A 15,982-nucleotide genomic window follows, 5' to 3' on the forward strand; every position below is an offset into this window, starting at 1 on the left:
AAAACACAGCCAAGACAGTTCACTTTGTAAAGACTAAACGTCAGTTATATATTATTGGGTACAGTAACATGAGTTTACGTGCGCTGCGTCGTAACTTCTGTATTGTTAGCCAGGCACGGCTGGAAGGTCAATATAATGTATAATGTTATGATATTTAAGCTATTTAAACTAAACATTTGTGTTTTCGTGTTATAATTTATAGTCATTCTAGAATGAAAAAAGCATAATTTATATTTTTTTCCAAATTTTTCATTAAGGTTACAAAGTTAATCCCGTACAGAAATATAGTAGTGAAAATTACAAATAAAATATAGTGTTTTCTTGAAAAATGTAATAATTATCTGGAGATTATAAATATTTTGCAAATAAAATTTGAAAATGTTATAATGCATTAAAGTATTTTTAATCTTAAAATCAAAATTGCTTTGTATGTTGGATAGTGAACATTCTGAAAGAAAAAGGTTTACGAGAAAATCTTTAATTAATAAATCTTAATATTTAATTTAAAATCCTGATATTCTGTGTACAAAAACTTTGTAATGTTTACCAATAACCTGCAAAATTTTGTAAAGATGTGCATACATTATCAGAAATCATAGTATAATTACTCTCATAAATACTTTCGTGGTTATGAACTGGGTGAATTCCACCCAGCCCGTAATAGAAGGGTTAAAACAATTTCAAGTTCACTAAAAATTCACTAATTTCCATGTTTCGTTTACTTTGTTGCTTTCATCACAACTTTGGTGTATATTGATGTCCACGTCACATTTCTATATCAACATCACCGCAAGTTAGTAATCTTCACACCCTGCTAGTAAATCCTAATCAGTTTACTTAACATCTAGGTCACTAGCTCACAATCTACTACATTCAATAAAAGAACCTTAATTCTGCAAGAGAGGTGAAGAAAAACAACAATTTCTTACTACCCCTGATTACCTGACAGGATCTCAAAACTTTTAAACCGAATTACTGACAAGGAGTTTGACTTTAACATCCCAGGATACCAAGATACATATATACTAAGCTGTGAAGCAATCTCCGGTCATATGACCTCTTTGTTTCAAACTGTATTCATGTGTCTGTAAATTACACTTTTGATATGAAGAAAAGTCGTTATAGAGGGATTATTATTTGAACTTCTGCCCAAAAATCATGGTCATATGTTGCATCTGTCAGGAAGTCCTTCATGGAAGGTCAGATCAATGTAAAATCATTCCAAAACAGAAAAACAAAAAATCAAAACAGAAAAAAAGTCGTATTTAAAAGGAAGTCATTATTGGGACGGGTCATATCCACTAGGGATTACTGTAATTAATAGAGATCAGACCAACATCCTAACACAACATCCAACATCAAAATATTGCTCAATAACTCAAAAACTAAGGGTAACAGTGCCTTTCTTATGTTGATTTTTTATTCAACCAACTGCCCTATTATATAATCTACTGTGGGTATGTTACCACACACCATCATTCAATATCTCCATTTCATTCATCATTAATTTTAATAAACTGACTATTCTAATTTGCCAATCATGAGAGCAGATGGACTGCTTCTCTACTCACATTTCCTCATCTGACTCAGACTGTGGGATTTGTACTGCCAGTTCTTCCTCATCATTTGATCATTGCCTGTTGGTCTTTTATTCAACCAACTGCCCTATTATCTAACTACTGTGGGCATGTTACCAAAAACCATCATTCAATATCTCCATTTCATTCATCATTATTTTTTAATAAACTGACTATTCTAATTTGCCAATTATGAGAGCAGACGGACTGCTTCTCTACTTGCATTTCCTCATCTGACTCAGACTGTGGGATTTGTACTGCAAGTACTTCCTCATCATCTGAATCAAGATCATGTAATATAGTGCTCTTATCATCAGAGTCAATTTACTCTTCCGTTTCTGGTTCCTGGAGTAACAACCAGTTCTCAAGAAGCTCATTATTGATGTCAAATGTACACTTGTCAGTATGTTTGACGTGTATAATGAATTCACTGTAACCCATATACACCTCTCTGAGGTACCAAAAGGCAAGATACAGACCACACCAACCAGAATTTAACTGCTTACATGCTTCTGGTTTAAACCATAGCCTAACCCAGTCACTAAAATTACACTTTTATTCCATTAGAATTTTGTCATAGCATTGCTTTTGATGTGTGGCTGCTTAACCTACTTATGGATAACAAACTTTTACAAAGGTGATTACTACACATATTCATGTGGACACTGATTATTACGTAGGACTGTACATCAGATTCACTGGGAGCTGCACATCTCATCTAAGTGTCAGGAAATATTTAGAGGAAATATACAGTTGTTGTATGATACACCATGAAGACATACAGCAGGTGCTCATACTAAAGAGTTTTGTCAGGAATTCACAAACATGTTTAGTGTACTCTTGATGATCTGCATCACCTGTTTAGCTAAACAAGTCTCACACTTTGACCTACTTAGTGAAGTAATTGATAGTGACCAGACATTGTTTTTCTTCCTTAGTTTTGGGGTAGAGAACCAGCAATGTCTTTGATCATTCTGTAAAAGAGAAAACCTACAACTCTACCATAATGTTCTGTGAATGCAGACAGAAAAACATTTATTCAATATGTTTGCAATGGTACATAGCAGTTTCTGATGCCCTCCAGTTTTTACATTATGCAAAGTAGAGTAACTCCTGACTTGAGACCACTAGCTGCATATCAAGTTGACTACTGTATCTTGGTGGTTCATAATGAGAGTACAGTGCCATAACTTACTATAGAATTGTCAGATATTATGAACTTCAATTCTACATTTGCCAGTTTGTGATGATTGCAATATGTGTCTGTTAGGTGCTCTTTCCATTGTTCCTGAATGATTATTTGTGGTGTATACCCAAATATATAATTGTCACAGAACATATGAAGGTGCACTCTTGCAACTTCATCATCCAATATGCAACTATATTTTCTAGACATTTGAAGTTCATGACTCATTCAGTGATGCATGATCCACTCTAATGTTCAACCCTACCATGCAAGTAACTGCAGTAATGTTTGATAAATACTTCAACTGCAAGCAGTTTCTTCTTTGTCGTAAAGTATCATTGTTCAGGGGCAACTTGCATGTTGCTTGAATACATAATTGTGTGCTTGATGTCATCCTTTACATCTGACGAAACAGATCCAATTTCTCTATCAATGGAGTTAGTATCCAGGATGAATGGAATGTCTTGATAAGGATAAGCTAGCAGTGGTGCAAAATGTGCTTCAAAGACCAGAACACATCTTCACATTCCTTCATCCAACAAAGTATATATGAACCATCTCTCCACTTGCAATCCTCTTAAGAGTAAGCATTGCAAGCCTCTTAAAAGTGCTACGTGCATTGCACAAACTGAATGACAATGTCCTTTCTGAGTGCTGAGGGCAATCATAGGTATGGTATACTTTCTTCATTTAGTTTAACTTGCCAGTAGCCAGAAGTTAGATCTTGTCTACTGAACCAACAGGTGCCTTCCAACATACCCAGATATTTGTCCATATGCATGGACAGAAAGCCATCAACTCATGTTACTGTATTTACTTGTCTAAAGTCCACACGATTATAGCATTTCTTCTTTCTTTCTGACAACCATGAGTATAGATGACTAAGCACACTCTGAAGGTTTTATTATCTCATCCTTCAACATCTGCTGAATTTTAGCAATGGCAGTGTCCTGTATGGAAGCTGTTTTATGAGACTTGTGTCACCTGTGATTATATGTTGAAGTGTGATTCTCATCTGAACCATTTGAACATCTGGTTAGGCAAATATTTCTATAAACATTTTGAACAATTCATTGAAATCATGCCTCTGTGTTGAGTTCAAATTATTAGTGCATTTCTCAACATAAGGGGTTCTGTTGTCCTTGCTAAAACCATGGTGCTTACAATATGATGCCTTTCAGCATCTGCTGTAGTGGAGCTCGTGGTGGACGTTTCTGCTCAGTCTTGAAGACTATCAGGCAACCTGGAGATTGTCTTGGAGCAAACTGCAATTGCTACTGCTGCTGGCTTCTTCCTCTACCTTAGAACATAGTTTGATATGACCACTTTGAACAATGTTGCCATAAAAACTTTGAGATGAGATATCCCTGAAACTCATAAGATTTTGCATGGGTTTGCTGAGCTGCCCCTTAATAAACTTATTTATGAGTATCTCATCATAGTCACCAGGAAGTCTGCTTAGGAATGCCTTTTTTATGCAACCTTCTTAGATCATCCACAAGAATGGCTAGGTATTTTTGTATGTGATATTTGTGTAAATTTTGTTTTCTTTTGATGTGTTCTTTTAAGAAACAAGCAAAAATGCTCACTTTCATTGTAGATTTTGATTCCCAATTTTTATATCATCCTACATTATTTAAACTTTCCTATAATGTTTTTATTTTATAAAACTGGAAATTTTATCTTTATTTTTATTTGAAAAATACTGCATGCAGTTTTACTGCATTTACGATTACTGGCATACACTAACAATTATTTTTGTACCATAACAAAACTATGAGCAAGCCTGCATATTTAAAATTTTTAATCAAAAGTTCTCATTTAATATACATAGTAAGAAATAAACGTATTTTATATTAATTTACAAATAACTCAGGACTGTAGTTTTGATGGAAGCTGTTAATGCAAAAAAAAAATTTCTGTCAAAAATCACCTAACTAAGCTTTTGTGACTCTGTTCCAATCTCTGCTGAAAGGGGAAGCCATATTAGCTTATACAGTTATAAAGAACAGAAAAGGAACTCTCATTATGTGTTTAGGTTATTAACTCATGACTTTTCAGAACCTGAGATTGATCATGACTTTCTCCTAAAGGGCTATGAGTGCTATATTATGCTCAGAAAACATTCAGGTAATTCACAATCACTCAAGTTTTTATTTGGAGTGTGTTTAAGTCAACTCAAAATCAAAATATTCAATATATTTTTTATTTATAAAATTAAATAAATAAAACCTTTGTATTGAATATATTTCAAATGAGGTGTTTTAAATGTGTGTGGAAGAACTAAAGATTTATTTTCTATGTATTTTTTAATTAAATTATGCAATTTTGCCCTCATGGTAGGATGCACTCACTTGGGTATGATAGAAATAAGATTTTGAGACTACATCATCTAAACTTATCATTAGATGTTGAGTCTGGAAATGCTTTGCAGAGAATAATTTTTAATGCAAATAGCAGAATTTTAAGCACACATAGGTGAATAATAAACAACATGTTCACTCTAAGCAGTGTAAGACTTGACTTTACTGGCCATCTTCTAGATTCAATGTGTAGATTTCTGTTGTGTTGCTGGTGCAGGAAAGCAAGTTGAAAGTAAAATGTTTCCATGGGAGAAAAAATAAAATCTAGAATAATGATGATAATCATAGTGTTAGGTTAGATCAGACTCCTAATATTTTTTCTAACAGTTCTACCTACACGAACAATAATTCTCATTATATATGTCCAAGGGAGATAAAACTGTCTTTTACTAACTTAATTATACAATTCTCTGTACCACTTGTTGAAATGACTGTTACCTCCCTGTAGGAAGGTAGGAAACAAACAGTTCCAAACAAATATAACCCTTATTGGGTCAAATATTGTAATATGTAATGTTTGCCTAAGTAAGGTAATTAGTGCAAGTTCACTCAGTTACATCAATGTCATGAATTACACGCAGAACACTTCCACAAAAATTGAGAGAAATGTACACCTGGAATATTGAAAGATATATTCTTTCCTATATTTAGTTATGAGAGGGAAACATTTCAGTAATCATGGCAGCACTGCACTGTCAAATTATGAAGAGTTTGCTGTAAACTAAATATATAGGTTTTAAATATTGTATTAGGATATGCACCTTGTTCATATAAAGTGTATTCAATTCTTTACTTTCCTTATACAGGTATAGAAATATTCTGAATATCAAAACTGTATTTTTGTTTTTACTTCTTTTTTCTTGTTAAAAACATTCACTTGTAGTATGTTTTGGCCCAGATAACTGCTGCTTTTCTGTGAATCATACTTTCAACTAGGATCTGGCAGGTCTGGTGCAGTTTTTTTATTTTCTATCGTTGTTGCTTCAAAAGTTTGGTCAGTTACTGATGAAAATTTAACACCTGTTTAAACTATTAATCATCATGAGCACTTGTGTTACATGTGATTACATTAAAACAATTCAGTTAGCATTTTCATATTAACATTTTTCAAAAAAGAACTGAAATTCTTAAAAACTACACCTGCAGTAATTACCCTTACTCAGAATTTTTTATTTTACTGAAAAATATGAATTTGAAATACATAAAATTCAGAATAGTATTTAGAAGAATATCTTAACTAAGAATTTTACAGTATTAGCATATAATGTTTGAAAAAGAGCATGATGAAAATTAAAATCTGTTGTTAGTCTTTTAATATATGCATTGTTTACATAAGAATCAAACTATAGTTATGTAAACATATCCCACACATATAACACACTTGAAGTATTTTTCAGACAGTTAATATGTAGCAGGTACTGACCCTATTACTCTAAGACACAGAATTAATGAGTATGTCAATACTTCTGGGCCTTCCCATTATTCTATTAACAGCATCCAAAACATGTACTGACTCTAGCATTCTAAGACACAGAATTAATAAATACTCTGGGAATTTCCATTGCTCTATTAACAGCCTCTGAAATAAATATTTATGTTTAGCTTGAATTTTTCCTTACATAAAAATGACACTTGTTTCTAACACAGAAAAAACATATGTCAAAATAAAACTAAAGTGTTTTTTGGACTATGCCCTTTTCATCTGCAATTTTGCAAAATACATTATATACTAAACAAAATCTGTTTATAAAGCAACATGTTCTGAATGTGAAGATTATTAAGTTGGAAAGACTGGTCACAAACTCCACCAAGGTATTTTAGAATATATTGGTGGCAATAAGTCAAGATAATAGCAAAACTAGTACTTTTGTAAAATACAAGCTGATCAAACATGGATTAACCAGTCAGTTAGGAATGATTACAACTGAAATAAAAAAAATCCCAAGGCATACTTAAGTAAAAAATATACAGAAGCATTACTTACAGAGTAACATAAGCCACAAATCAATTAAGATAGGGGATGGCTTATTATATTAGTTTAATTTTTTGAATTAATTTTTATAATATTATCTACTGTTTTGGCAATCTTTATATGCCTCAATAGTGTTGTTATATATATAACTTAGAATTGTTTGTATAACAGTTATATTTTTTTTACTATTTTTAAAGTCATGGATACGTATTATGTATGTATGTAAGAGCAGTTCTTTTTAAAAATTACTCTTAACGTTGTCATTTCTATTGAACTGTGCTAGGCTAAATATCCTGATGAAGTTGAAATCTGAAATGTTGATTTAGATAAAGATTTTAGCCTCTGTAGTTAGTTGTTATTTATAGAAATTACTCCATAAATAAGAATAATTTTTAGTTTGTTGACTGTTTAAGTGAGGAAACTGTCATTTTTACAAAACTTCAGAAAATCAGAGAGAGTACATTGTATAAGCAAAACAGATCACATATTTGAGGGCTAGTGTACCATTTATTAGCAAATGAGTATATTAAATATCACATCAAAAATTACAGAAGAGAGAGATGAGAAGTAAAAAACAAGATTTTTAATAAAACAGTTTTTAATTGTTTTTCAAAACTGTGTAATTTCAGACTTAAATTATTTTAACCAATGTAAGCCTTATTCCGATATGATACCTTACCTTTTCTCATTCAGTGCTACCCTCTATATGCACAATTTTCTCTTGCCACTAGCCTTGATGCTCCCACCTATCCTCATGTGATTACATGTGGTATAGCTGTGCAAATGAGCATGCAACAACCCTCCACCAATAGGAGTGTGGCACACCCTCCTAGCATAGCTGACTCCTTCTGTACCATAGAGCACTTTCATCAATTCTTGATTTAGTATCCTCTTTGCGGACATTTCTAGTTTTGTTCATGTCTGCCTTGAATTTGTTTTTATTTTCAGTGATTTTGAGGAAAACTATCTTTGTTTATAGCATATTTTTTCTTTACATTCACTTGATACTTTAGGTTGATTTGATAATTTCCACTCTCATTGTGAATTATGAATTCACAATTTCGAGTTACAACAACTACTACTGTTGTTTCTACTGCAAATGTACTTCAACCTGCAGTTTCTCAGGCTTCAGGCTCCAGTTTTTCTGCTGAGGAGGTTTCAGTTTTAATTTGTCTCAAGTTGGTGTTCAACATGCGGCCTGCTGTATCTTTTGATTCCAGACCCAACACCTTTTCCTGGTGAACATGGTCAAAATAATGATGATTTGGATAGTCTATACCCACCTCCTTCTTTATCGTGTTATCCTGGTTCATACCTGTTAATGCTCCCAGACCTTCCACCATTCTCATTATGGAGTCTCAGGTACATTACCTTATTTGTTTCTCGCACCTGTGTCATTCTAGGGTCAGCATGCCTTGTCCTCTTCCTCCTTCTGATTTCTATGCATCATGCATTAGCTCAAAGTCGTTTGTAATTCCATTTTCTGGACTCACAGAATTTCTTTGATTCAGATGTGGTGATCTGACTCTGATACTACTTTTAAGATTTTCCCAGGCCCAATTTTCTCACCACCCTCCTTCATTACCTCTCCTCTACCCATATCCTGTTCAAGACTAACCACTTCCTCAATCATCTTTCCACAGGCATTTTTTTCTGCACATGTCACAAGGTTTTAGTGAGTTACAGTCAAAACTTAATTAGATTACTTTCTTTTTATGGTACACCTGTAAATAGAGCATAAAAAACAGAGCTAATAATCCATATTTTAATAATATATAAGTTTTAAGTTCTTAATTTTATAAGGCAAAATTAAAATAAAATCCTCAATATCCCCTAGTATGAAAATTATAACATTTTCTCTCTAGGCATCCCCTCTTCTCTAATTTATAAATTCCCACTAAGAAGTATGAAATATAATGTAAATTACTCATTTAAATGTTGTTATCGCTCTAGCAAAGCATAATTTTTATAGCTTTCAATCTTTTTTGGTTACATAGCAATCAAATAAAAACTCAGCCCTCTCTTGCCACACCCACCCGTCACATCCTCTCTTTTAGATATTGCCAATAGTTCTCTCTGACTTTCAATAATATATTATTTATAACCAATAGAAAGCCAAGGTTTTCACTTATCAAATGATGTATTATATTACATTGTTTTATCTACAAAGACTTGTCAATTTTAGTTCAAGCTTTATTCCCACAGGAAACACATCAACAAGCTTAGATGAATTTTTAACGACTCTTGTTGAATAGCTAGAAAGCTAGAAAAATTGTGATATTTATGAGAACATTGTCTGCTTTTTGCATGTTATTATTATGTTTTTTGTTGCATTATTTAATTATATAAAAATTTATTTTATGTAGTCCAACCTACCATTAATATAAAAAAGTAGGGTTAAGTGTCCTCAACAGTTGACAACAAAAAAGAGAACATCCAGATAAGTACATTATTTCTTGTTTTTCATGTGTATTCTTTATTTATTATTATAAAAGTAACTAAAATGTAAAAAATTGGAAATTTTATGTTACTTAAGATTTGATTAGATAAAATGGATAATAATAATAGTAAAAAATTTTCAGCAGGTATGCTCATGAGTAGCTCATGTGTAATGTCATTCAATAGTGCAATTTGAGCTGCACATTTTCCAAGTGATTTACAACTTATAATGGTGGGAATAGTAGTTAGACATGGTTCAAAGGGCATTAAACAATAAAATTTATGTATAAGTAAATGTATACTGTTACAAGTTTAAAGGTATATAGGATAAATGAATATTTCATGTTACAGTTTGAAGTCATTTTAGAAAGAAAAAAGGGTAATTTAGATTTATTTCAAATTTGTGTTTTTATAGTGGTTAGGAGGGCAGTCAAATTGACCAACCTCGTATCGAGTTAGAGTAGAGAAAATAAGAGATAAAATATAAAGTTTTACTGATAGAAGAACATTTGAAAATTATTTAGGATGTTTGAGAGATTATGCAAATGAAATTTGAGATTTTTGAGATGAAGATAAGTATTTTTAATCTTAACATGAAAGTCACTTTGTACTCGAAATAGTGGGGGAAAAAAGCTTATATATATTCATGGATAAGTATTTAGTAAAAATACTTCAATAAAGAACAGATTTGTAGTGTTTACTAAAAGTCTGCCAAATTTTGTGAAGGTATACGTACTGTATTAAAAGTTATTATCCAGAAATTATAACGAGTACAAAATGGTTACGAGGTTAATGAAACTGTAACATTCTTTTGGTGTGGATGGTAAGTATTCTTCTTCTACCATGGACTGGAAGAAAATACCTGATGCCACCTTGTTTTGGACTGGACAAATCTGCCATATTCAGTTCACTCCTCTGGCTGGCTTTCCACCATCCTACTGCCTCCTGGATGTTTATTGCTTGGGTGGCCAGGTGGTAGAGTATCACAGTACCAGCCAACATAAGTCCTCACACATATGGTTGGTAGGTACTCTCTTCCTACCACAGACTGGACAATAAAAGGTTTTGGACTGGAATTGATCAACCATATTGCATTCCCTTTCCTACTGTCACATGGATGTTCAGTTATTTGGTGGCCTGGTGTTGGTTGTATCTGAGTCTGCACAAATGCCTGATCTGGGTTTTCAGAAAGGAAGTTCATTTTCCGTTCCAGTTCTTGGACCTGAAGTGAAAACAGTAGGGACCCTCCTCCTACTGCAGACCAGCTGGGAAATTCCCTACACTGCCTGGTTTTGAACTGGAGTTGACCACCAATTATGGTCTGATGCACCAGAGCCATTCTACACCTTCTAGTGCATCTGATTTCCTTTTGGATGCAAGTTTTTTTTCTGCCAAATTTAGTGACACGTATCTTTACAGCAGGTAAATAATATACCTGGTATAGATGGGGTGTGGTCTCCCACAAGTGTGACCCTTCCAATAGGATATGCATGGGTTCTTTTTGGGCACCTTCTGAAGAAGGCTTATCTAGGTATTTTTGCCCTGGTCCTTCCACTGTTTCAATGTGGGACTCTAGCTATTATGTAGGAAGAGGTAAGGTATTGTATTGGAAGTTAAATTTCCTTCACTGAAAATGTATTTCTGATAGATACTTACCTCCCTCACACATCCCAACTGCCCTTCCCACTTACGGTGCATCCTTTTGCCCAATCTTGAAGTGATTATAGTGCTCTATCGTATAGAGGAAGTCGGCTGTGCTAGGAGAGTGTGACACACTCCTATTGGTGGGGGGTTATTGCATGCTACAGTGTAGTTATACCAAGTGAGGGTAGGTGGGAGCATCAAGGTTAGTGACAAGCAAAAATTGTGCATATAGAGGGCAATCCTGAACAAGACAAGCTATGAAGTGAGGGGAAGAAAGTGTCTATTGGAAATACAATTTCAGTGTAGGAAAATGTTAACTTTTCTAAATTCAAATGCCACTCTGCTGTATTCAGCTACTTTAAGACATATATAAAAGAAAAGCTGCATCTGAAAATATGTTTTTATTTAGAAGTTAGTCAAAACAAAAGAGGGGTTGAATTAAACTCTCTTATTCTTAAACACGATCTGTATGTCAAATTGGTTTCCAGTATGAACATATTATTTTGTTCTGTTTAATTGTGCAAGATCAAAATATTTGAAAAAGTTCATTCACTGTCTCTGTAGGGATACAAGTATTCATTGTTTTCTAAATCACCTGTTATTACATTACTTTCTTTCATGTTATTATTACTCACGGTTAAAAACAAACACTTTTATGAGATATCAATTTTGCTTTATGACAACACCTTAAAAATCTTTGTTTTCTTGTACCATTTCACCTCTTACTTGAACAACTAGAAAACAAACGTTGATGATAAGTCTAATATATCTAGTTCTATTTCCCAGATTCATGTTTTCTGCTTAGCTTTACATTACTATGATTATAATTCTAAGTTTAATCTTCACATCTTTATTAAAAACAGTTTTCTGCTCTGCTGAAATTAAACAAAAATTAGAGCATCCAGACAGAGGAACTGTGCTATACTTACAAATAAGGTTGTTAGTATCAACAAAATCTGTAACATTTTAACTAACACGTGTAAGTTTAAAACACTAGGCTTTGACCCAATTTACCACATGCTAAAACCAACTATAATTATTTGCGGTCTTGAAAGAAGGATGAGATTAAATAATTGCGTTATTTTTTAAATATTGAGGCCTTTGTGCTCACACATTTACATAATATGTGGTTTACCTAAAATCCATAAAGAATGTACTCCACTCAGATATCATACTGAATTGAATATAGGAATTTGTATTTAAAATTTGGCAGATTTTTAAAGAATTTTCTTACTGTCTTCAGATTCTTGGAGCACAGTATTAGTAAAAAGTTTTTTTGCTCTTAAAGTTTATCAAATAGTTTGTTTTCTTCCATTAATATTGGTGTTTCTTTTAAGCTTATTCTTTACTTAAAAATTTTTTGGTGTACCCTACAGATAAGAGACATCTTTTTAAAAAATTGGGTTTATTTATCAAATTAATTGTAAATCCCCCCCCCTTCTCTCTCTCTAAACATAATGTTACGGCAAAATTATAGCAATCATGGCCTTCCAAAGATTTATATTCTTTGTTGTTTTCAACACTTCTGCTTCTCTCACATTCATCCATTTACTGAGACTACTGATGTAAGTCAGTCTTAGCATATGTCTACTTCATTTTCCTTCAATTTCTCCTGTTACCACTAAATTTTTTGCTTGTATTTTTTCATTATGCGACCAAGGGATTGAAGCTGTCTTCTTCTAATTGTTGTTATCATATCTCTGTGTATTCCTGCTCTTCTCAGTATCTTCTCATTTGTCATATGATCCTTCCACAATATCCTCAACATTCTACTGTAAAACGACATCTCAATTGCTTGTAGTCTTCCTTCCACAACTGTTGGAATTGTGCAACACTTGCTGCTATATGTAAGAGTTGGATATACATAACAATGTAGCTCTCTTACCTTGGTTTCCATTGTTTTCCTATCTTTCAGTATATTGCTCATCTTCTGCATTGTATCAGCATCATTGTTAATATTGGCTGTTATTAAGCTACCCAGATAGTTGAACTTTTGCATTTATTTTATGGCTTATACTTAATTCACATTTTGAGGCATTCTTTTTCATGCTTATAATTATGTACTCTTATCCTTTTACAGTTTATTATTATGCCCCTTTTCTTCTGCTTTCTTCTAATACTTTATCTATTAATTTTTGAAACTTTTCTTTGGAGTATCTTATAAGCACTGGTGTCATCTGTGTAATGTAGGTTTTGTAAAGATTGTAAGGTTAAATGCATATGGGAAACTAGATGACAATTAAAGGTTAGAATGGAGAATCCATGCATTTTAGAGTATGATTTATCTGAACATGTTTCTTTAACAAATCATTTTATTAACTGAGAGAATTGAAATATTTTAGACATCAAAACACATCCAGAGGGTTTTTAAGAAGAATGGCATATAGCAAATACAAAGTAGAGAAAAATGTAATTATTGTATCAAACCAATAAGAAATTGGTTTGTTGTTGAGTAAAACAAATACATAAAAAGTAAATTTTTACAGTAAAAAATGTCTAAAACCACAATCTCTTCCCATAGACTTTTAAGTGTTAAAGAGGAATGATCAGTATTGTTTATACTCTTCTTTCTAGAACTGTCTTGAGTCACACAAGAAGAAGGTGAAGTTGGCATTATTTCATGCTGAGGCTGTTACTAATAAACTGGAAGCTGAAAGAGAGATCTTTGAAGCCTCTACTACAATTCAAGAAGCAGAGGTATGACTTCAATTCTGTTTTATTGATATGTTTTTTTAAAATGATGAAGTAACTTTATAAAATTCTTCAATTTTCCACATAATTTCACTCATATATGTAGGAAAGTTACATGTGATATTGATGTGTTTATTCATTGAAGTGTAGGAAGGGTGCCTTGATAGTGAGGTATAGGCAATACTCAATAGACTGTTAAGACACGTTCTTACAATAGTGAGCAATAAGCTTATGTAGATAGCTACTATAAGGTTTTTTTCCCTCAAAATGTGCCCAAAGGCCACCTGGAGAGGTCCCCTGTTTTAACCAATTCAACCACTATACAATAGTGTGTTGTCTGTCTGTCAGTCAGTCAGTAGACATAAAAATAATGTCACATTAGGGATGCTTATTGTTGCAATTTGTACTGTTGTGATGTCAGTAAAATGTGCGCATGCCATGAATAACGAGAAGAATTATGCACTCTGTTGGCTACAACACAGCATGACATGATCTTCAAAAGCAGGAAATAAAAATATTTTTTCGTTTAATCTTGGTTTTATATACTCTTGAAACAGAGAACTTTCATGGACCCTGTACATCTACTAGTAGAGCTAATAAGTTATGTAAACTAATTTGCCATGTTGTTATACAGTACAATATATATAATGCTAAATGGTTAATAAAATTGATTCTTTATATTACAGTTATAGTTATACTGTGTGCAACAATTTCACAGCTTTTTTTTTTCACTTCACTAACAATTAATATTAGTCCTAATTCTCGTTTTATTCTACAGTGAATGAATACACTAGTACATATGGTAAGTTCACTCTAACTTAGTCTAAATTCTAACTTCTAGTTCTACAAAGTTATGTCTGTGAAATATGACACCAAATTTTCCACGTTTATCCTGTTGTCATATTTTTGAAAATCTTCAGATTCTCTATAAAAACCAAACAAATGTTGAAAAAGGTCATGAAAATTCTTTTTCCAAAAGAACTTTCTACCAGAAATTCTACTTATACTTAACCATAATGATTCAAACTCTACACCACAGTTTTGTTAACCACACTTCCTGTAGTTATTAATATTACTTCATTGATGTCACTTTGGCCCATAAGGGTTGTACGTAAACTAAAGCACACTCAGCAGATCACTTGAAGTCAGCTAGTGGGGTAATACATCATTGCTTGCAGGCTATTTTCGAAAGACCACCAAAAGTTGCTTTAACCAAGATGGCATACATCGAAAATAAAATAGTTACTATAGCGTCTGCTTGCACAGCTGTTCTTCCGCTTATTACTGATGTTCATAATGATACATATGATTCAGACAACTCAGTGATAATGATATTGCATTTTGTGTTGAGTTGCACTACAGTAATGTTGATAAAAGTGACAGAGCAAAGATGGAGGATTATGTGTAAAAGACAATGCCTCAGTACATGGATGATGCTTTCCAAAGTCATTTTAGATTGAGGAAGTCTACAGCTGAGGTAGGCCTAAGTTTACATTAGATTCAGAATTGCTGATATTTGTATTGTCTTATTTTAAACCTCTTTAGAGACAGAAAATTTTAAATTTGATTTTTGTATCACATTAAGACAACCCTAGCATTAAAGGAAAATACCTGAGTGTAGCTGATTGTGAGTATTCTTAATATTAGTTTGAAGACAATGCTGCTGCTTTCTATACAAATTTGATAACTTAGATCTTTTAACTAGTGATTTAGTGAATTGAACAAAAGTGGTGGATGGTATTTCACTTGCATTAAAAGCAAGCTAATGCACTGTCATTAATGGAATATACTTTATTTTTTAATAGCATATTTAAATGTCTCATTAAAATGGCACAGGTGCAGTTGTTAGCACATTATATGATTTATTATTATTTTGACTGCAATATGTTATTATTCTTTTATAGATTTCGAGTAACAAAAAATGAAGGCATATTTTCTATGGCTTTGTTAATTTCTTCTATGTATATATCAAGGGTAGACTTCATAACATATTGTTGCGTCATCGAGATCACGTGACTATTCTCACGCCCTCTAGTTTCTAGAACTATCTTGTTCCTTCACGAATGCCCTAGCATTTACTAGATAGGGTAGTCTGGTATATATAAGAGGG

General features: G+C 32.7%; 1 protein-coding gene across 6 annotated transcripts in view; it reads left to right on the forward strand.

Moving 5' to 3' along the window:
* The window catches only part of LOC106461715 (structural maintenance of chromosomes protein 5-like), a 326,380-nt gene that overhangs the window by 256,935 nt on the left and 53,463 nt on the right, over nucleotides 1-15,982 (forward strand). For all 6 annotated transcript variants that reach the window (XM_022388747.1, XM_022388745.1, XM_022388743.1 and 3 more), the window contains one exon: nucleotides 13,756-13,878. In XM_022388747.1, the coding sequence (XP_022244455.1) occupies nucleotides 13,756-13,878 (123 nt within the window). The remainder of the gene's footprint in view (nucleotides 1-13,755; nucleotides 13,879-15,982) is intronic.

This window comes from Limulus polyphemus, unplaced genomic scaffold (assembly GCF_000517525.1).
Source record: "Limulus polyphemus unplaced genomic scaffold, Limulus_polyphemus-2.1.2 Scaffold1017, whole genome shotgun sequence".
In the NCBI taxonomy this organism is placed as follows: Eukaryota; Metazoa; Arthropoda; class Merostomata; order Xiphosura; family Limulidae; genus Limulus; species Limulus polyphemus.